Source organism: Mobula hypostoma, chromosome 5 (genome assembly GCF_963921235.1).
Source record: "Mobula hypostoma chromosome 5, sMobHyp1.1, whole genome shotgun sequence".
NCBI lineage: Eukaryota > Metazoa > Chordata > Chondrichthyes > Myliobatiformes > Myliobatidae > Mobula > Mobula hypostoma.
In genome coordinates, this window is record NC_086101.1 from 100942040 (window position 1) to 100965278 (window position 23239).

A 23239-nucleotide genomic window follows, 5' to 3' on the forward strand; every position below is an offset into this window, starting at 1 on the left:
CCTTTGTCTACGATTAAACAGGATTGGGAAAAGGAACTTAATTTGACTTTTATGACGGAGGATTGGATGCGGATATTGAAGTTGGTTGACTCTTCTTCAATTTGTGCTAGCTATTCATTGATTCAATTTAAAATTGTACATCATTATGATTTGACAAAGGAGAGACTTTCTAAGATCTTTCCTAATGTTGATAGTCATTGTGATAGATGTAAAACTGAGATAGCTACACTGACACATATGTTTTGGTCTGGTTCTATATTGGAACAGTTCTGGAAGTCCGTTTTCTCAACAATTTCTAAAGCACTTAAAATTAATTTACAACCTAATAAATTAACTGTGCTTTTTGAAATAGTTCCTCAAAATATTCATGGTATTTCTGTTTCTGACCAACATGTTATTGCATTTGTTACATTGATAGCTAGGAGGGCCATTTTGTTGAAGTGGAAGGATACAGCAGCTCCCACTTTGTCACAATGGTTCTCTCAAGTGATGCTATGTCTTAGTTTGGAGAAAATTAGAAGTCGAACCTTTGAACCTTTATTTGATTTTGAGAAAAGATGGGGCTCATTTGCTCGTTATTATTATTTGAGTTAATTGATATAATTTTTCCACGATCTAATTGCAAATTCTTTTAGTATATTTTCTTTTCTTGCTTGCGGTTTGATGTTTATTTTTAGAAGCTTTTTGTATGACGCATGGCTCCGGGGTTGTACACCTATGGGTTCTCTTTTTTTTTCACACTGTTCTGCTCAGTAGGTTTTTTTTTTGGTATCACAAAATTTTGTTTTCAATCTTTAAGATGATCGTTTTTTTTTGAGGCATTGTAAGTGTTGCTACTTCGATGTACTCATGTTATTTTTCCTATATATACAATAAAAAGATTTGAAAAGAAAGAAAGGAACCTTTGAATGGAACTTTCATATGATAGTGAATGAAGCTGTCATCCGTCAGTCTACCTCACTGTGGCCCTTGCCCTCTATTTAATCCCCTGCACTGCATTTCCTCTATAATCAGAACACTTTATTCTGCATTCTATTTTCCTTTTTACTGCCTTGAATTATTTATCTTGGAAGGATCTGTGACAAAGTGTTTTTTTTGTAAAACATACAAAGTGTTGGAGAAACTCAACAGGTCAGGCAGCATTTATGGGGGAAAACAAACACTCAACATTTTGGACTGAGACCCTTCATCAGGACTGGAAAGGAAAGGGGACAGAACCCAGAATGAGAGGTGAGTGATGGGGAGGCGTACGAGCTGGCAGATGATAGGTGAGACCAGTGAGGGGGAAGGTAGGTGGTTAGGGGAGGGGGATGATGTAACGAACTGGGAGGTGATAGGTGACTTCAACAGACTTTTGAATCACTGTGAGAACAAGATCACCCACTTAATGCCCACTTGATGAAGAAGAGGAAACAAAAGGTTTGTCTTGTAAAATCATTGTTATGTTCTAATTCCCATTGTCATAGCATTTTATGATTTGGAAAAAGGTCAATACTTATGCATGCCTTTAATGGTTTAGAAACTCCTAAACTACCTCACAGCCCAGAATATATATATATATAGTTTTTGAAATCCTGTTTTACTGTCAAAAGTACATCAGGTAACTGTATCACACACAAAATGATGGAAGAACTCAGCAGGTTAGACAGAATCTATGGAGGGAAATGATTCAGGCTGAGACCCTTCACTAGAACGTAATACATCAGTGGACAGTGCCTATCAAGGTCCCATAAATGTCAATCTAGTAGTGACAAGATAATTTGTCTTTTTTCTGATGCTAATTAAGTGGCTAATAAAGGTCAGTGCACCAAGAAAACTCATCTACTTTTCTTCGAAATATTGTTCTGTGATCTGTTATGCCCAGACAAAATGCTTTTTTATTGTCTGATTGGAAACTCAGTAACGTAGCACTCCCAAAACTATTGGGGAATATATTAGAACATAGAACAGTATGATATAAGATCGAGCCCTTCGACCCATGATGTTGTACTCAACTATTATTTAAGTGCCAAACTAAACCAAGTCAATCTGTATAAACAAGGTCCATATCTTTCCATTCCCTGCACACAAGAGTGGATAACTGCAGCGCTGAACTGATTCCATACCATATTGATTCACTCACTTTAAAGGACTCTAGAACTCTCGTTCTCAATATTTATTATTTATTTATGACTATTATTTTGTTTTTCAATTTTGTATTCATAATTTTTGTCTTGTGTACTTTGATTATTTGTGTGCAGTTTTTCATTAATTCTATTGTGTTTCTTTGAATCTACTGTGAATGCTCACAAGGAAATGATGACATAGTAGTGGGTAGTATATGGTGACAGTTATATATTTCCATGATATATTTTCTTTGAACTTTGAGATGCCTCTGCTACCACTCTACTGGCAGCATACTCTAGGCCAGCCGTCCCCAACCACCGGACCGCGGACCGGTACCGAGCCGCAAAGTATGTGCTACCAGGCCGTGAGGAAACGATATGATTTGGTGATATGAGTCAGCTGCAGCTTTCCTCATTCCTTGTCATGGGCGCACCTTTCCCTGTCAGTGGCACCTTTCCTCGTTCCCTGCTGTGCCGCCAGGAAATGATATGATTTGGCGATATGAGTCAGCTGCACCTCTCCTCATTCCCTGTGTTACGTACCCCGTAACTGGGTTGCCAAACCAGCAGAAATGGATCACTCAGTTGGAGTCTGGAGTACTAGAACTAAGAAAGTTTTATTAAAGAAACAAGCAACACAGTAATCGAAAGGATAATAAATGCAACAGTTCAGCGATGATAAACACACATGTGCACAGAATTAAGACAACAGCATCAATCAAGCTCTATCGTTGTCTAGGGGTAAATGACCAAATTTCAAAGTGACTCAAAGTTCAGTCCAGTTTAGTAGTTCAGTTCGCAGTAATCGTTGCCATGGCGATGGACAATGTGGGGGGAGAGAGAGAGAGAACAGGAACAACTGATCATTCAGACACGGCTTCACTCACAGACCGGCGATATGGCTCACAAGCAGCTTTTGGGCAGGTCCTTGGTGATGTCACCTGTGGTCACCGACTGTGACCCCTCCCCCAGATGTGGTCGATCCTCTGCAGTGAACCCGGCACCCAGGCAAGGGCGGACACACACCGGGTTCCCGCTGATCGTACCTTTCCACCCTGGCCGTTATCTGGTACTTTCCACCGACTCGTGAGAGGCGTACCGCTTCCAGGGTCTCGTTACCTCGGGTGGCGTGTGTGTCCTGCCTTAGCGAACCTGTCCCTTTTTATCCCCCTGCTGGGGCATCGCCTGTCCACCACTTCAAACAGTTCAGGGTTCAAAGGGGGGAGCCGCTCCAGACAGCTCTCTCTCCCCCGTCCCTTCATTACACATCTCCAGACGCTGCTCCATTGTTCCTTATCTCTCCTTCCCCTGAGGGCAGGTGGCAGACCACTTGCTGATGTCACTGATGCTAACCCAGGCCAGCAAACATCTTAATTTTATGTGTATTCTCGTCACACCTGTCACGCCCAGTGTTGAGCCATTACGCATGCGAGGTCATTACCCGTGCGTCATCCATGTCAGCGCGGGAAGGAGATCAACTCCTCGAGCTTGCAAATGACGTTGGGCTGAAAAGTATGTTTGACATAACATCTCTGCCAAAGTCAAAGTCAAGGCTAAATATCCTGAGATAGTCACGAAAGCACTGAAAACGTTGCTTCCATTTCCAACATTTTTCTGCGAAGTGGAGTTTTCTGCAATGAATGCAACGAAAACTAAATTGCGGAATAGACTGGACATAAGGAACCCCCTTCGAGTATCACTGTCTCCCATCACCCCTCGATAGGACCGTCTTGTTGTGGGGATACAAGCCCAGGGCTCCCACTGATTCAGCAATATTGGTGTGTTGCAATGATTTTATATGTTCATACGGGAAAATATGTGCTGTGTGTTTAATATCCAAACCTTACTTAAAATGTTATAATGCTATTGACTTACTTATATAACCATATAACAATTACAGCACAAAAACAGACCATCTCTGCCCTTCTAGTCCGTGCCGAATGCTTCTCTCACCTCGTCCCACTGACCTGCACTCAGCCCATAACCCTACATTCCTTTCCTGTCCATATACCTATCCAATTTTTCTTTAAATGATAATATCGAACCTGCTTCTGCCACTTCTACTGGACGTTCGTTCAACACTTACTTCAAGCTCCCCGGTCCTACCCTAATAATTGACTTATCACTATATTCACGCGAGGAAAATATGCGCTGTGTGTTTAATATTAAATTCGTTACATAAACCTTTTTAGAAACAAAATTGAGTGTATTAGCCACTTATCACCTGTATTCCGGTCGTGATTAACAATACCACCCCGACCCCGAATAGAATCGCCAAAAATGATTTGCACAAAAAAAAATCGGCAGGTACACGCATGGGCAGGTCACGCATGTACACTGTTGCCTGCGCAAGGCTTCATGGTCATTGTAGTCTTTGTCTGGGTAAACACAACGTATTTGACTGCTACTCTTGTCCGATGGCAAACCTGCACCGCCCTCCCCCACCTCGGATTGGCCAGTCGGCAAGAATATTGCCAATATTAAATCGGTCCGCAGTGCGAAAAAAGTTGGGGACCCCTGCTCTAGGCACCCAGAACTACTCATCTCCTCTCATGCTCTCTAATATAATGCATTTCCACATTGGGAGAAAGTTAGCAGCTGTCTACACTATCTATGTGTCAGATGCTCTTACAAACTTCCATCAAGTCTTTCCTCAACCTCTGCTTTTGAGGGTAGGCAGCTAATAAATTAAATCTCTGCCTCATTCTACCAGTGACATGGGCATTAAGCAAATACATCAAAGGGGAAAGTTCACTCATGTTGATGTGAATTTATTATACAATTCAATGTACTTTATAAAAGACAGGCAATCATCTGTATGAAATAGAATCTGAAGGACATGTTCAATACACTTGATATTTCTGCAGTAGTGCAAAACTTTCCTTATAGCTCTTATCAGTAAGAAAAGTGGATTTACATTTTCCAATCCATCATTGCTTATTTTTATCATTATCGATTGCATTGGCCTGTTTCATTTGCCCATCGCTCCGTAGAGGTGTCTCGTATCTCACAGATGTTGGCATCCTTCACAATTCAGGAATTTACAATACCCTAGTCATGATTATTAATAAATGTTGTAATAAGAACCTGACCTAATCTTCAGAAATTTCTGCTGATTACTGCTGCCAAGAGGTTTCTATAAATAATCGAAAGCCTTGAGTTGAAATCCCACACAACAGCCCTGGAAATTAAATTTAATTAATTATTTTCTCAATAAAATCTTGTATTAAAAATAAAATTGTTTTCAAATAATGACATTGAAGTTATCAGATTGTTTGATAAATCCCATCTGGTATACACAATATCCTGACCGGTTACATTGTGGCCTGACCCCGCAACCCAAATGCACAGGAACATAAAAAGCTGCAGAGAGGAATGTACTCAGCTCAATACATCATGGGCACGTTCTTGCCCACCATCAGAAGGTACTGCTTCATAGAACATGAAACATATATCACAGGCCCTTTGGCTCAGTGTTGTGCCTGTGACAAAAAGCCAAGTTATCAGAAGATTGATGCGAATGAGAGAGAGATAAGGGAGACAATGGAGAAACGTTCAAAATGTTAATGAGAGAGGAGAGAGATGTACGAAAAGAGACACAATTCAGAATATTGACAGACCGGTTGCTTTGAACCTGAACTGTATGAAGTTTGATGGACAGGCGATACCCCAGCAGGGGGATAAAAAGAACAGGTTCGCTAAGGCACGACACACACCACGAGATAACGAGACCCTGGAAGAGCGGTGTGCCCCCACAAGTTGGTAGGAATTTGGAGGTCTGGTTCGAGGGAACCAACCATAGACTGACAGGGTGAAAAGGTATGATCGGCAGGAACCTGGTGTGTGTGTCCGCCCTTGCCTGGGTGCCGGGTTCACCGCGGAAGAACAGTCGTATCCGGAACGGAAGGGTCACAGTCGGTGACACAGCGGGATAGAAGACATAAAGGGGTCCGCCCGAAACCAACTGCGAAGAACATCAAAGGTCTGCTTGAATCAAAATTTGCATCTCTCTCTCTTTCGCTCTCTCCAACGGCACAACAGCGATTACTGCGAACTGTACTAAGCTGAACTGAACTCTGCGTCACTTGAGACTGATCATTTTACCCCTAGACTACGATAGAGCTTGGTTGATTCCTATTACCCTAGTTCTGTGTACATGTGTGTTTTATCATTGCTAACCTGTTGTATTTATATCCTTACGATTAGAGTACTGTATTACTTATTTCTTTAATAAAACTTTATTAGTTTCCAGTAATCCAGACTCCAACTATTGGTCCATTTCTGCTGGTTTGGCAACCCAGTTACGGGGGTACGTAACATAAGTAGGGATCTTGACCGCGATTTTGAACACCAAATTTGGCAAAAGAATAAATCAAGGAAGGTAGTGCACCCGTGGCTGACAAGAGAAATTAGGGATAGTATCAATTCCAAAGAAGAAGCATACAAATTAGCCAGAGAAGTGGCTCACCTGAGGACTGGGAGAAATTCAGAGTTCAGTAGAGGAGGATAAAGGGCTTAATTAGGAAGGGGAAAAAAGATTATGAGAGAAAACTGGCGGGGAACATAAAAACTGACTGCAAAAGCTTTTATAGGTATGTAAAAAGGAAAAGACTGGTAAAGACAAATGTAGGTCCCCTACAGACAGAAACAGGTGAATTGATTATGGGGAGCAAGGACATGGCAGAACAATTGAATAATTACTTTGGTTCTGTCTTCACTAAGGAGGACATAAATAATCTTCCAGAAATAGTAGGGGACAGAGGGTCCAGTGAGATGGAGGAACTGAGCGAAATACTTGATAGTAGGGAAGTGGTGTTAGGTAAATTGAAGGGATTGAAGGCAGATAAATCCCCAGGGCCAGATGGTCTGCATCCTAGAGTGCTTAAGGAAGTAGCCCAAGAAATAGTGGATGCATTAGTGATAATTTTTCAAAACTCATTAGATTCTGGACTAGTTCCTGAGGATTGGAGGGTGGCTAATGTAACCCCACTTTTTAAAAAAGGAGAGAGAGAGAAACCGGGGAATTATAGACCGGTTAGCCTAACGTCGGTGGTGGGGAAACTGCTGGAGTCAGTTATCAAAGATGTGATAACAGCACATTTGGAAAGCGGTGAAATCATCGGACGAAGTCAGCATGGATTTGTGAAAGGAAAATCATGTCTGACGAATCTCATAGAATTTTTTGAGGATGTAACTAGTAGAGTGGATAGGGGAGAACCAGTGGATGTGGTATATTTGGATTTTCAAAAGGCTTTTGACAAGGTCCCACACAGGAGATTAGTGTGCAAATTTAAAGCACACGGTATTTGGGGTAAGGTATTGATGTGGATGGAGAATTGGTTAGCAGACAGGAGGCAGAGAGTGGGAATAAACGGGACCTTTTCAGAATGGCAGGCGGTGACTAGTGGGGTACCGCAAGGCTCAGTGCTGGGACCCCAGTTGTTTACAATATATATTAATGACTTGGATGAGGGAATTAAATGCAGCATCTCCAAGTTTGCGGATGACACGAAGCTGGGTGGCAGTGTTAGCTGTGAGGAGGATGCTAAGAGGATGCAGAGTGACTTGGATAGGTTGGGTGAGTGGGCAAATTCATGGCAGATGCAATCTAATGTGGATAAATGTGAAGTTATCCACTTTGGTGGCAAAAATAGGAAAACAGATTATTATCTGAATGGTGGCCGATTAGGAAAAGGGGAGGTGCAACGAGACCTGGGTGTTATTATACACCAGTCATTGAAAGTGGGCATGCAGGTACAGCAGGCGGTGAAAAAGGCGAATGGTATGCTGGCATTTATAGCGAGAGGATTCGAGTACAGGAGCAGGGAGGTACTACTGCAGTTGTACAAGGTCTTGGTGAGACCACACCTGGAGTATTGTGTGCAGTTTTGGTCCCCTAATCTGAGGAAAGACATCTTTGCCATAGAGGGAGTACAAAGAAGGTTCACCAGATTGATTCCTGGGATGGCAGGACTTTCATATGAAGAAAGACTGGATGAACTGGGCTTGTACTCATTGGAATTTAGAAGATTGAGGGGGGATCTGATTGAAACGTATAAAATTCTAAAGGGATTGGACAGGCTAGATGCAGGAAGATTGTTCCCGATGTTGGGGAAGTCCAGAACAAGGGGTCACAGTTTGAGGATAAAGGGGAAGCCTTTTAGGACCGAGATTAGGAAAAACTTCTTCACACAGAGAGTGGTGAATCTGTGGAATTCTCTGCCACAGGAAGCAGTTGTGGCTAGTACATTGGCTATATTTAAGAGGGAGTTAGATATGGCTCTTGTGGCTACGGGGATCAGGGGGTATGGAGGGAAGGCTGGGGCAGGGTTCTGAGTTGGATGATCAGCCATGATCATAATAAATGGCGGTGCAGGCTCGAAGGGCTGAATGGCCTACTCCTGCACCTATTTTCTATGTTTCTATGTTTCTATGTAAATTTGGGACTGGGTAAATTGATTGGGTTAAAATTCTTGAAAGAAAGAAAGGGCAAACAGCAGAAATGGAGATTGAGGAATTTCTAAAGGCGCCAACCTTGGAGGCATTACAGGATGCCAGGAAATCAGAATTGGCAACTGTTGCCAAACGGTTGAATCTTTTTAAGGGGAAGTCAACAATGAGGAGAGCGGAGATGCACAGAGCTATCATTGAGCATTATGTATCTAAAGGTGTGTTTTCCCAAGGGGAGCTGGAGATGGTATCTATGGGCAAATCTGGTGGAGAAGCAGTACAGCTGCAGATGGAAAAATTGAGACTCGGGCACGAGTTCCGGGTAAGGCAGCTAGAACAAGAAGAGAAACAGTTAGAATGGCAAGAGAGAGAGAGGCAGTGAGAATAACAAGAGAGGGAGAAGCAGAAGGGAAGGGAATTTGAGCTGGAGAAGTTAAGGATGACGCTAGCGCAGGGGCCCATGCCGAACCAAGGTGGAGGGTTCAGGGTGACCCAGGAGGTTAGGCTGGTTCCCCCATTTGAGGAGGCCAATGTTTTTTGAAAAAGTCACTGCAAGTCAGGACTGGCCGAGGGATAAGTGGGCTGTTTTGCTTCAGAGTGTACTTAAAGGAAAAGTTCAGCAAGCTTACTCGGCATTGTCCACAGAAGATGCCCAGAGGTATGATGTGGTGAAAGAGACGATACTCAGGATTTATGAGTTGGTCCCAGAGGCACGTATTTAGAGTTTACCCGTGAGATGCAGATGTATTGTGAGCATTGGTGTGCCTCGAAAGGGGAGAATGGGGATTATGACAGACTGCTACAGCTAATACTGACTGAGTAGTTTAAAGGTTGTGTCCCTGAAGGTATGAGGCCCTATCTAGATGAGAAAGAGGCAGAAACCTTAGCCGCAACTGCTAAGTTAGCGGATGAATACGCGTTAACACACAAAGCAAAGTTTACCCCGAGTAAAAGCTACCAGAAGGGTAGTCAAGACGGCGGAGAGAGTCCGCCAGAAAAGCCAGAAAGTAAGCCGGGGACTAGTGAGAAGGATAAGGAAGACCGGGAGCCGTTTGGTAGGAAGTCTCCTGGGGTCGTATGCTATAATTGTGGGAAAGCCGGTCACTTTGTGTCCAGGTGCTTTGCCCCAAAGAAGGAGACGGGGAAAGGAAAAACGATGATTCCGACTGGCTGTATTGAGCTGGCAAACAAACCGCTAGGGGAGAAGAGGTCTGATAAAGTTCAGGAAGGGCGCGAAAAGTTTATTTCGGCCGGATTGGTGTCGGTGAAGGAGGGGTTAAACCCGGTTCCAGTACGGATCTGGAGAGACACTGGGGCTTGTCAGTCATTGATCTTAAACAGTGTGTTAGACTTTAGTTCAGAGACCCAGACTGGGGAGGTCAGGGTGATAAAAGGCATTGGGAAAGGGACTGAAGCAGTACCTTTGCACCAGATACACCTAAAAAGCGACTTGATCTCTGGACCAGTCATGATAGGGGTGAGGCCCGAATTACGGATGGATGACGTGGAGGTCTTACTCGGTAATGACCTCGCTGGCGGAAATGTGTTCTCAGCAGTAAAACTGACAAGCCAGCCTGCCAGCATTGAGGCCCCGCCCATGGACTCACAGGTTTATTCCCTTTGCGCAGTGACTCGGCGCATGTCCAGAAAGGCTGCCGAAGCAAATATAGATTTAGCTGAGACGTTTTTACCAGCCTTGTACCAGGAGGGGTTAGAAAGTGAGAAGGAGCATAGTGAAACGGAAGGAAATGAGGGAGTTGAGGTAGACTTATCATTAGCAAGGAAGGAATTTATACAGGCACAGGAACGAGACGAGGAGCTAATGGTTTTGAAGGAGACAGCTCTCTCCGAAGCAGAATTAAAAAGGGAGCCACTGGGCTATTATGTGAAGGAGGGAGTACTAAGGAGGAAAATGGAGACCAAGTACCGTGCCCGCCAATGAGGAATTGGGGGTGGTGCACCAGGTGGTAGTGCCGAAAATTTATGGGGATGAGATTTTTAACCTGGCCCACAAGATACCCCTCGGTGGACATTTTGAGGTGAGGAACACAGTTGATGGAATCATGAAAGAATTTTATTGGCCGCACAGGAGGAAGGATGTTATTGACTATTGTAGACGTGAGCTAACACAGTTACAGGCTATTGATATGTTAACAGCTTACCACGATAAGCAAGCAGACCTAGTTGGTGTTATCACAAAAATTAATGAGGCTAGGGTGCCAACTGATAACCCATTTTGAAAAGATAATTATGGTGCTGACCAGATGGAAGAACTCTATTGTTTTGGCCAGCTTTGCTGATAAGGTCTCTCCCTTAACCCCTGAACAGAGCGAGCCGCTGAGAAAGCTAATTAACCGGCATGCACACGTATGTCCGGATGTCCCGAGGTGATGCAAAGAGCCGGTACATGGTGTTGTTGTCACATCAGGTCAGCCTAGTAAACAACATCCCTATAGGATGGTTAATTCAGTGACAAAAGGGCTAAAGAACGCAGAAACGTATATTGACGATTTAGTGGTCTGGGGTGACACGTGGGAGGAGCACATTGTGGAAATGTTTAAACGGCTGTTTGAAGCCAACCTGACAGTGAACCTCGCAAAAAGTGAATTCGGCCACTTATATGGGGTTTGTGGTAGGACAGGGGCAGCTGGCTCTGATGAAGGTTAAGGTGCGGGCTATTTCTGAAATCCCCACCCCGACAGACAAGAGAGCCTTGAGAAGGTTCTTGGGGATGGTGGGGTACTATCGGAAGTTTTGCAAAGACTTTGCAGATATTACCCTCCCTTTTACTAAGCTCTTGCAAAAGAATGCAAAGTTTGTGTGGGATGACCTTTGTTATATTTGTCCAGCATGGAAACCACTGATAATTTACATTGATCACAACCCATTAGTGTTTTCGGCCACTATGAAGGATAAAAACAAAAGGTTGCTAAGTTGGAGCCTGGTCTTAGAGGAATCTGGTATTAAAATAACACATATAAAAGGAACGGACAATGTGATTGCTGACTGTCTGTCAAGGTGTTGAAAAATTAAAGTTCTCTGTATTAGCCAAATAGCTGATGACCCTGTATACTAGTCTGTATCTAATAATGTACTCATGCTCATAATTTTTACCCCAGTAAAAATCCTTTGAAGGATAGGGGTGTGATGAAAAACCAAGTTATCAGAAGATTGATGCTAATGAGAGAGAGATAAGGGAGACAATGAAGAAACATGCAAAATGTTAATGAGAGAGGAGAGAGATTAACGAAAAGAGACACAATTCAGAATATTGACAGACCGGTTGCTTTGAACCTGAACAGTTTGAAGTTTGATGGACAGGCAATACCCCACCAGGGGGATAAAAGGAACAGGTTCGCTAAGGCACGACACACACCATGAGATAATGAGAGCCTGGAAGAGCGGTGTGGCCCCACAGGTTGGTGGGAATTTGGAGGTCTGGTTCGAGGGAACCAACCATAGACTGACAGGGTGAAAAGGTACGATTGGTGGGAACCTGGTGTGTGTGTCCGCCCTTGCCTGGGTGCCGAGTTCACCACGGAAGAACAGTTGTATCTGGAACAGAAGGGTCACAGTCGGTGACCACAGCGGGATAGAAGACATAAAAGGGTCCGCCCAAAACCAACTGCGAAGAACATCAAAGGTCTGCTTGAATCAAAATTTGCATTTCTCTCTCTCTCTCTCTCTCTCTCTCTCTCTCTCTCTCTCTCTCTCTCTCCAATGGCACAACAGCGATTACTGCGAACTGTACTAAGCTGAACTGAACTCTGCGTCACTTAAGACAGATCATTTTACCCCTTGTTTGCAATAGAGCTTGGCTGATTCCTATTACCCTAGTTCTGTGTACATGTGTGTTTTATCATTGCTAATCTGTTGCATTTCTATCCTTATGATTAGAGTACTGTTTTACTTATTTCTTTAATAAAACTTCATTAGTTTCCAGTAATCCAGACTCCAACTAGCGGTCCATTTCTGCTGGTTTGGCAACCCCATTACAGGGTACGTAACATGCCGAACCTTTAACCTACTCCAAGATTAATCTAATCATTCCCTCCCACATGGCCTTCTATTTTTGCTTCAGCTATGTGCTATCTCCGAGTGTCTTAAATGTCTCAAATGCATCTGTGTCTACCATCCTTGTCAGGGCGTTCCACATACCCACCATTCCCTGTTTAAAATACTTACCTCTGACTTCCCCCTATAGTTTCCTCCCAACACTTTCAAGATACGCCCACTTAAGAAGACAACATTTAGCATAAAAGATTCCCACCACACGGGCCCTGCCATTTTCTTACAGCTACCATTGGCTGGAGGTACAGAAACCAGAGGTCCCACATTGCCAAGTTCAAGCACAACTACTTCCCTTCAACCATTTGGTTTTTGAACCAGACTGCACTGATCATTGCCTAGGCATAACAACACAGAGACCATTTTGCAATATAATGGACAATTTATTTTGTTCTAATTCTGTTCTTTCTTACCCACAGCAGTATATAATTGAATTCTAAGCACATGTTTCTGCAGGTGCTGGAAATCCAGAATAACATACACAGAATGCTGAAAGAATTCAGTTCAGGCAGCATCTATGGAGAGGAATAAAGAGTAACATTTCAGGCCAAAACTGTTCATCAGCACTGGTAAGTTAGGGAGAAGAAGCCAGAAACTGATCCTAGCTTCTTGCTCCTTCCTTTTCAGTCCCAATGAAGGGTTTCAGCCTAAAACATTGACTGCTTATTCATTTTCATAGATGTTGACTTGCAGAATTGCACCAGCATTTTTGTGTATGCTACATGGAATTGTCAGAATATTGTACTTTGTCCCCAGGATTCATTCCACTGGAGTACTATATGTTTCAAACTACTCACCAGAGATTTCTACGCATGCATTAATGTATGGTTGATGGTTAGCACAGTGGACCAAGGGTCTGTTGTCATGCTATATCTCTCGATACCTGCCTGACATTTATATTCTTATTCTTAATCTCATGAGCACTAGTTTAATTTCTTGTATGAACCTTCATTAAAAGCTTTTCAAATGTCAAGATATACCAGATTGCTATTATCCTCTCACTTCACAGCATCCTCAACCATTTCTTATATATCCTTTTCATTTGCTGAATGCCACAGAGCATTGAATGTATCAACATTAATTCAAAAAAAAATTCCACTCTCCATTTTAGATATGTGAGCTATAATTTCACAGGTTATGGTTCTGACTGTTTAAAGCCTGAAATAGCAAGCAACCTTTTTTCTGTCTCTGCTGTCCGCCATGAAATTTGTAGAAAGCTCATTATTTCTAAAAGCATAAAACACTGTGGATGCTGAAAATCAGAAATAAAAACTCAAAATGCTAAAATACTTAGCAGGTCAGGCAGCATCTGAAGGGTGAGAAACATGCTCAATATTTTAGATGCTGTTTTTATCAGAACTCCTTACTTAAAAATTCATTTCTATCAACAGTATCCCAAGTCCATTCTCCTGCTGTTCAGTATCACTATTAATAAAAGTATGACACACTGCAAGTAGAGATTCCAAAATATTACAATTAGCAATCAGAGCCTCTCTTCTGGAACCAAAATAATGTAAATGTTTTTGGGTGAAAGACCACCTGTACATGGCTCCAGGGAAGGTAATTATTCAAAAGCAGATTTGATACGCAGAGAAAAAGTTGTATTATTATCATGCAAACTATTTCCATGGCAATAGAATCAAAATATACACTTAGTGGCCACCTTATTACATACACCTATACACCTGCTCATAAATGCAAATATCTAAACAGCCAATCATGTGGCAGTAACTCAATGTTTAAAAACATATAGGCATGGTCAGGAGGTTCAGTTGATGTTCAGACCAAACATCAAACATCAGAATTGGAAAGAAATATGATCTAAGTGTATCTGACTATGAATGTTTGTTGGTGCCAGATCAGATGGTTTGAGTATCTCAAGAAATGCTGATCTCCTGGGATTTACACACTACAGTCTCTAGAGTTTAAAGAGAATGGTGCAAAAAACATACAAAAAACATCCAGTGAGTGGCAGTCCTGTGAATGAGAACATCTTGATAATGAGAGAGGTCAGAGGGGAATTACCATCAAGCTGACAGGAAGGTGGCAGTGTCACCTGGTTTGGATATGGCACAAGTGCGGAGTGAGAGACACTGAAGCAGGTCGATAGTTCGCAGACTTTAATGCAAACAGTGTTAAAGAGAAAATAGAACAATAAACGCTAGGCCAAACAGGGCCATTAACTAAAACTCTCAAATGGAAAACGAAGCCTACACTATGGCTGAAAAGAACAACTAAGAATAAAACGAATACCGCTAGTCTTCACAGTCAGTTGACTCAACAGTCCAATTTCTCAGGCAAGGCGGAATGCAAGCAGGCAGCGAAGCGTTGCTGTGTCCAAGACTGAACAAATACTATTACGGAATGAATGGAGTTAAATACTATCACAATGAAATAATAATTAGCTGACACGTGCATATTCAGAAGAGCAATTGCTGTAACTACGGTGCTGCCGAATCCGTGGCTGTGACGGGGCTCCCCTCTCTAGACGCAGCCCCTGAGACGCCACAAAACTGTGCCCATGGAAGTCCCAAATGAGGGACTTATCCAAGATGTCCTTCAGTGATGCTGGTAAATAAGTGCTATAGTGCGCACTACCAATATCGGAGCCAAAGACTTCCATATAAAGACAGAAACAAGAGCGTATACAAAGGTAGCTTGACCAAGTGACACTGTGAGACGAACCATTCTCAAAATGAGGACTGTCCGACTGGAGCTAATTGGGTAAAAAACTAACACAGAATCTCTGAGCCTATCAAAATAAACTTAAACTTAAACAGAAAGCACCAGGAAACCGCATCACAAAGAGCGAGTCGCTCAGGAAAAACACAAGAAACTCTTAAACCATTAATAACTGTTGTCAAGCAACAATTAACCAATTCAGGTACTCTAAAAAACCTCAAAGCCCAATGCTCTGTGATTCCCTGCACAGGCCTAAGGAACTCACTACAGGAACCCCCTCCCTATAAGCTGGCATTTGATGGCCCAGGAAGACCTGAAAACTCAAGATCCAGAGATGACTAAAGAGACCTGGAGAACGTGAGAGAGAGGCATGGGGAACTCGAGAGGTAGGGAGGTTTGGGGATCCAGAGAGGCTGAGAGACCTGGGAACCCCAACAGACTGAGAGACCAAGGAACATTGAGTGAGATCAAGAAACCTCGGGAGGGGCTGAGAGGGAGGCTTGGGAGTCCTTGAGATGGGGAAGGCATTGAAAGACCCTAAACACATTGAATAAGCCTTGGAAACAATTGGAAAAATTAAAACCTTGGGAACATAAAAAGTCCTTGGGAAACCTTGAAAACATGAAACTTGAAACCTAGAGAAGGAACTTTTTCAAGTCTTGCACACAGTGGTTATCTTTCACAAGTTTTCCAGAGGCAATTGGGATATACTCTCAATTTTACAGTTCAAGACAGCATAGACAGGTTTCTTTCATCACTAAGCTGGTTAGCTGGTTCTCTGTAGATTTGATCTGTTTAATTTGCTGCATGAAAGTTCAATTTTCCTAGTCTGTACCATGACTTTCATCAAAAGGTTAAAAATAATCTTGATAGGGTTACTTTACTCGTGTATTTACACACTCCAGCCAGGGATCAGCTTTTGGAGTAGGCTCTTCCAGATTTTACACTATTGACTTGAATGATGATTTGCTGAATCAATAGATAAGTTTGCATTTGTTATGCAGACCTGAGTCATGGGACCACAAAGCTGGGAACCTGGGTACTTGTGACTGGAAAAGCTTGGAATGGATACTGGAGAAACTCAATGTAGACCAGAGAAACGCAATGTAGGCTCGGGACTCTCAGAATGTAGAGGCAGGACATGCACTGAGAATAGAAGGCACACTCTCCTCAAGCCACCAATGTCAAAATATCACTGTTCAAACTTTGCTGGGACCATTACTTGGCAAGATCCTCTGTCATGATGGAGACAGAAACAAAAGTTTATACACAGAAATTCCAATGGAATATTGTTGTCTCGACAAATCACTCTGACCAATGAATCTCATGGCCAAGGACAGCTGCTGTCTTTCTGCTCGGTCCATCTTTGTGTGGTCAAGACTTGCTGTCACAATGGTGTGAATATGGTCCAAGTGAGGAGTGAGAAACACTGAAGCAGGTCGATAGTTCACAGATTTGAATGCGAACAATGTTAAAGTGAAAAGAAAATAATAAACTCTAGGCCAAACAGGGCCGTTAACTAAAACTCTCAAATGGAAAACAAAGCCAACATTGCAGCTGAAAAGAACAACAAAGAATAAAATGAATACCGCTAGTCTTCAGAGTCAGTTGACTCGACAGTCCATTTTCTCAGGCACGGTAGAATGCAAGCAGGCATCGAAGCATTGCTGTGTCCAAGTCGTAACAAATACTACGACGGAATGAATGGAGTTAAATACTATCACAATGAAATAATAATTAGCTGACACGTGCATATTCACGAGCACTATTGCCGTATCTGCTGTGCTGCCGAATCCATGGTTGTGACAGACAGTAACTTAAATAACCACCCATTACAACAGTGTTGTACAGAACAGTATCTTTGAATGCACAACACATCGAATCTTGAAGTGGATGAGCTACAGCAGCAGAAGACCAGGAACATACACTCAGTGGCCACTTCACTAGATACAGGACGTACTTAATAAAGTGGTCACAGATTGTATATACATCAGAAATATTCTGATTAAAGCAATATTTGATGTCCACATTGATCCATTTTGAGAAGTCCTTGGTTTGAATAACAAAACCTTACAAGTTTTTTTTCATTGTAAAAATATTAAAATCTCATATCAAATGCTTAAAACGAGTATTTTGCCTTTAATAACTCACACTACTCTTTCAGATGCTTCCCAATTATGACACCCATGTCAAAATAACTAAATAAAACATTGTTAATATTTGTATGATACAAACACCAAATAAAATCCATTTTCTCCATTGCGCTTCATGGTTGTTCATCGAGTTGCCTCAACAATATGACTTGCCAGTCTGAAGAAGCAAAAGTAGCATTGGGGCTTCTCAAAATATTATGGCTCATAACCCCAAGAAAACAATAATTCCTCATTATTTTAAACCTCAAAGAGTGAAGGCCCAACAACTCTGTATTGGCAATTACTGCTGAATTTACTTTTAATGTTTAGATTATAAATGGACGGAGTTGCTGAGTAACCTCACTGCCTAAGAGAAATTCCAACACTCATAATGAATGAAAGAAGTAGCAGTAGTAAAGTTTGTCTTCTTTCTATTATCTAGACTAAGTTGTTTCTCTATTTTTCAGTGCTTATTGAATATAATGAGGCCACTCATGTTGAAGGAACAACATCTGATATTCCATCTGGGTAGCTTCCAAACCGATGGTGCAAACATAGATTTCTCCAGCTTTTAGTAATTTCTCCTCATTTCCTTCTCACTTTTCCATTCTCCATTCTAGCATCCCTCTTACCCTTCTCTTCTCTTCATCTACCTATCACCTCTCTCTAGTGCCCCTCTTCCTTCCCTTTTTCCCATGGTCCACTCTCCTTTCCTATCAGATTTCTTTCTCTTCAGTCCTTTATCACCACTAAATTTCACACTTCATCCCTCCTGAACTACCCACCCACCTTACCGTCACCTGGTTTCACCTATCATCTTTCAGCTAGTCCTCTTTCCCTCCCCCCCCCACCTTCTTATTCTGGCTTCTTCCCAATCCTTTTCCAGTCCTGATGAAGGGTCTCAGTCCAAAACATCAACTCTTTATTCCTTTACATAGATGCTGTCTGACCTGCTAAGTCTTCTAGCATTATGTATGTTACTGTGGAATATTAACTGTTTTCTTTGCAGACATTCTGTCTGATCTGCTTAGTTTTCCCAGCGTTTTCTGTTTCACTTTCACTACAAATATCATGCGTTACCTGAATATAGATATCTTTTTCTTCTCGATCGATTTTGACACTGTGGAGCTGGTCATCCGCCCAGTTTCTGGTATTGATGCTAATGAAAACTGGATCTCCATCACCATCCAGTTTGTATCTTATCTGAAAACTCCCTGAAAGGAATAGAAGTTGATTGATTTAAATTGAACAGCTAAAAACTGATTAATGGGACAAATTTAAGTCAAAATTAATTTGCAACATCTGTTTCTATATATGAAAATACCAGACAATTATGTAACAAAGAAAAACTAACATACAAAATGATGAGTGACATTTATGTATTCAGCTAAGTTGTTAATATAAAATAGACCATCATCTTTAATAATGTAAGATATTTTTATATTAGCTGTATGTTTTCATTTGGCATCTTCATGTGCTGTGTATAATAATATTTCACACTAATAAACTACCACTCAATATTAATACATTGGAAAGTAAAATGTCAGACTATTTCAGCACATTTATTACACGTGGATAATAATATAAATCTAACAGTAAGTGTTATTGAATACTCGAAAAAGAGTGGCCTGATAACTATTCTATGTCTCGTGAAAGTGAAAGTATGATCAGAAAGAATATTTCAAAACACAATATGCTTTCAAGTTCTTTTCAGAAATGCTGCAATGCAAAATGATTGGGAATTGGTGTGTTGATTTGAAAATCAAAGCCATCCACATTTGGCCATTTTGCAAAGGTAGACAAAATCATTTTTAACTTCTACTCTCTCAGTCCTGATGAGGAGTTTTGACTCGAAATGTTAACAAAATTCCTTCCTCTACAATGGAGAAGGAATTTCTTCAGTGAGCGGGTAGTGAATTTGTGAAATACATTGCCACAGAAGGCTGTGGAGGGCAAGTCATCAAGTATATTTAAAGTGGATGTTGATAGGTTGTTGATTAGATAAAGAGTATCAAAGTTTACAGCGAGAAGGCAGGAGAATGGGGTTGAGAGGAATCAGCCATGATGAAATGGTGGATCAGACTCAATGGGCTGAATGGCCTAATTCTGCTCCTGTGTCTTATGGCTTTATGGCTGTTGCTCAATCAGCTGAATTTCTCCAGCAGATTGCCTGTTGCTCCAGATTCTAGCATTTTCAGTCTCTTGTGTTTCCAAAATCACATCAGGTTTGGAAAGGCTGTTTCTACTGTTAGTTCTTCATGGACTTCACAGTACTGACATATGTTTTTGTCAGAAATGCAAGGGTGAGTTTTATTAGGCACAGGTAGTTTGGACTGAGAACTCACTAAATGCAGGAATGGTGAAAACTGGATCAACTGACACTTGCAAAATTAAACTGGGTAGGGACTTAAGAGAGAACAGTGTAGATGGGCGCTGTGGACAGCACAGACTCATAGAGCTGAGGGGCTGAATCCATCCATTGCTTGATGACTCTTATGAGAATTACTTTCTGGGCTTTGAGGGTAGGATGCAGGAGTGTCCGTGCCATGGAGTCATACAGCACAGAATCAGGCCTTAGGCCCAACTCGTCAATGCTAACCAACATGCCCCTCTAAACTAGTCTCAATGCCTATGTTTCGCTCATATCCAAACCTTGCCTATCATTCACCTCTCCAAATATCTTCTAAACATTGTCATTGTACCTGCCTCAACTGCTTCCTTTGGCAGTTCAAGTTCAATTGTCAATCAACCACACATATGAATACAGCCAAACAAAAACAGCATTTCTCCGGGGTTAGGGTGCAAAACACTATACCAACAGTCACACACACCTCAATCCATAAACATATCTTCAGTGTGAAGAACATTGCCCCTCAGCTTCCAACTAAATCTTTCCCCTCTCACCTGAACACAATGTCATCTACAAACGATAGTTGTTGATTCTCCATTTCAGAGAAAGAGACTGTGTAAAATCATCCCATCAATCTTATTCTATAAATCACCCCTCAGTTGCCTGCGCTCCTAGCCTGTTCAACCTCCCTACAACTCAGGCCCTCCTTGGGCCTGGCTGCACTACCCTGCTCAGACTAGACACAAACTCAATGGGCAAAATGGTGCTGTAACAACAGTTTTTGATGCTGTAACAACTGAATCCACTGTCAAAGAAGACCAAATCTCAGGCTACTTCAGTTTATATTCCCCTTTTGAAAACATTATCCCGATGCAAAGAGATACCATTTCTATTTATAGAATGTAGTCTAGCATAGTACAGGCACTTCAGCCCATAATGTTGTGCCAACCTTTTAACCAACTTCACGCTCCTACATAGCTCATAACCCACCATTTTTCTTTCATCATGTGACTACCTAAGAGTCTCTTATATGTCCCAAATATATTAACCTTCACCTTCAAACCCTGACAGCACATCCCATGTACTTACCAATCTTTGTGTAAAAGAAACCTCTGACAGCTCCCCTAAATAGATGTCCTCTGGTATACGGGGAATAGGCAGAGTGGGCAACCAGCCCTGGGAAGAAAGTGCTGGCTGTCCATTGCATGAATGCCTCTTATAAACTTATACATCCCTACTGAGTCGCCTCTCAACATCTTTCAGTCAAAGGAGAAAAGCTTTAGCTTGTTCAACCTTTCCTCATAAGACATGCTCTCTAATCCAGTCAACATGCTGGTAAATCTCCTCTGTACCCTCGCTAAGCTTCCACATCCCTCCTATGATGAACTGACCAAACTGAACATAATAGTCCAAATGTGATCTAAGCAGGGTTTCACAGAATCATGACCCTTGAACTCAGTCCCCGAATAATGAAGGGCATCACACCATGTGTCTTCTTAACCACCCAATCAACTTACAACACAAATTGAGTGATCTATAGTCTTTGACCCCGAGATCCCTCTGCGCTTCCACACTGTTAAGAATCCTGCTATTAAACATGTTCTCTGTCTTCAAGGTTGACCATTCACTTTTCTGAACTCCATTTGCCACTTCTCAGCCCACCTTTGTATTCGATCAATATCTCACTGTAATCTACAATGACGTTCTACACTATCCACAACACCACCAAACTTTGTTTCCAATTTTTTCAGTGTTAATTGTTTCTTGTGTCTTGAAGTAACATCCATGCACCTAGTTATGAAGTAGAAATCGATTAACAATCACCGGTGATAAATATCATTTACTTAGTAGTGGTTGTACACTTCTGAAGTATGGCATCACTGACTTCAATAAAATTGAATTTCTGAATCGGAAATATCGCTGAATTTCTGCAGTTTTTTATATGGTTCCATGAATGGAATTGGATTTGGTATCTGTGTTAAAGAGAAATATCCATGAATTTCTGCAGTCTCTTATATGGTTCCATGAATGGAATTGGATTTAGTATAGAAACATAGAAACATAGAAACATAGAAAATAGGTGCAGGAGTAGGCCATTCGTCCCTTCGAGCCTGCACCGCCATTTATTATGATCATGGCTGATCATCCAACTCAGAACCCCGCCCCAGCCTTCCCTCCATACCCCCTGACCCCTGTAGCCACAAGGGCCATATCTAACTCCCTCTTAAACATAGCCAATGAACTGGCCTCAACAGTTTCCTGTGGCAGAGAATTCCACAGATTCACCACTCTCTGTGTGAAGAAGTTTTTCCTAATCTCGGTCCTAAAAGGCTTCCCCTCTATCCTCAAACTGTGACCCCTCGTTCTGGACTTGCCCAACATCGGGAACAATCTTCCTGCATCTAGCCTGTCCAATCACTTTAGGATCTTATACGTTTCAATCAGATTCCCCCTCAATCTTCTAAATTCCAACGAGTACAAGCCCAGTTCATCCAGTCTTTCTTCATATGAAAGTCCTGCCATCCCAGGAATCAATCTGGTGAACCTTCTTTGTACTCCCTCTATGGCAAAGATGTCTTTCCTCAGATTAGGGGACCAAAACTGCACACAATACTCCAGGTGTAGTCTCACCAAGGCCTTGTACAACTGCAGTAGTACCTCCCTGCTCCTGTACTCGAATCCTCTCGCTATAAATGCCAGCACACCATTCGCCTTTTTCACCGCCTGCTGTACCTGCATGCCCACTTTCAATGACTGGTGTATAATGACACCCAGGTCTCGTTGCACCTCCCCTTTTCCTAATCGGCCACCATTCAGATAATAATCTGTTTTCCTATTTTTGCCACCAAAGTGGATAACTTCACATTTATCCACATTAAATTGCATCTGCCATGAGTTTGCCCACTCACTCAACCTATCCAAGTCACCCTGCATCCTCTTAGCATCCTCCTCACTGCTAACACTGCCACCCAGCTTCGTGTCATCCGCAAACTTGGAGATGCTGCATTTAATTCCCTCATCCAAGTCTTTAATATATATTGTAAACAACTGGGGTCCCAGCACTGAGCCTTGCGGTACCCCACTAGTCACCGCCTGCCATTCTGAAAAGGTCCCGTTTATTCCCACTCTTTGCTTCCTGTCTGCTAACCAATTCTCCACCCACACCATCTGTGATAAAGAGAAATATCGATGAATTTCTGCAGTTTCTTATATGGTTCCGTGAATGGAATTGGATTTGGTATCTGTGTTAAAGAGAAATATCGATGAATTTCTGCAGTTTCTTATGGTTCTGTGAATGGAATTGGATTTGGTATCTGTGATAAAGAGAAATATTGATGAATTTCTGCAGTTTCTTATATGGTTCTGTGAATGGAATTGGATTTGGTATCTGTGATAAAGAGAAATATTGATGAATTTCTGCAGTTTCTTATATGGTTCTGTGAATAGAATTG

At 42.0% G+C, this 23239-nt stretch overlaps 1 protein-coding gene across 1 annotated transcript in view; it reads right to left on the reverse strand.

Annotated features, from left to right (window-relative positions):
- The window catches only part of LOC134346871 (contactin-associated protein-like 5), a 1673098-nt gene that overhangs the window by 301794 nt on the left and 1348065 nt on the right, over positions 1–23239 (reverse strand). Inside the window, exon 20 of the mRNA XM_063048676.1 lies at positions 18518–18651. Coding sequence (XP_062904746.1) covers positions 18518–18651 — 134 coding nt within the window. The remainder of the gene's footprint in view (positions 1–18517; positions 18652–23239) is intronic.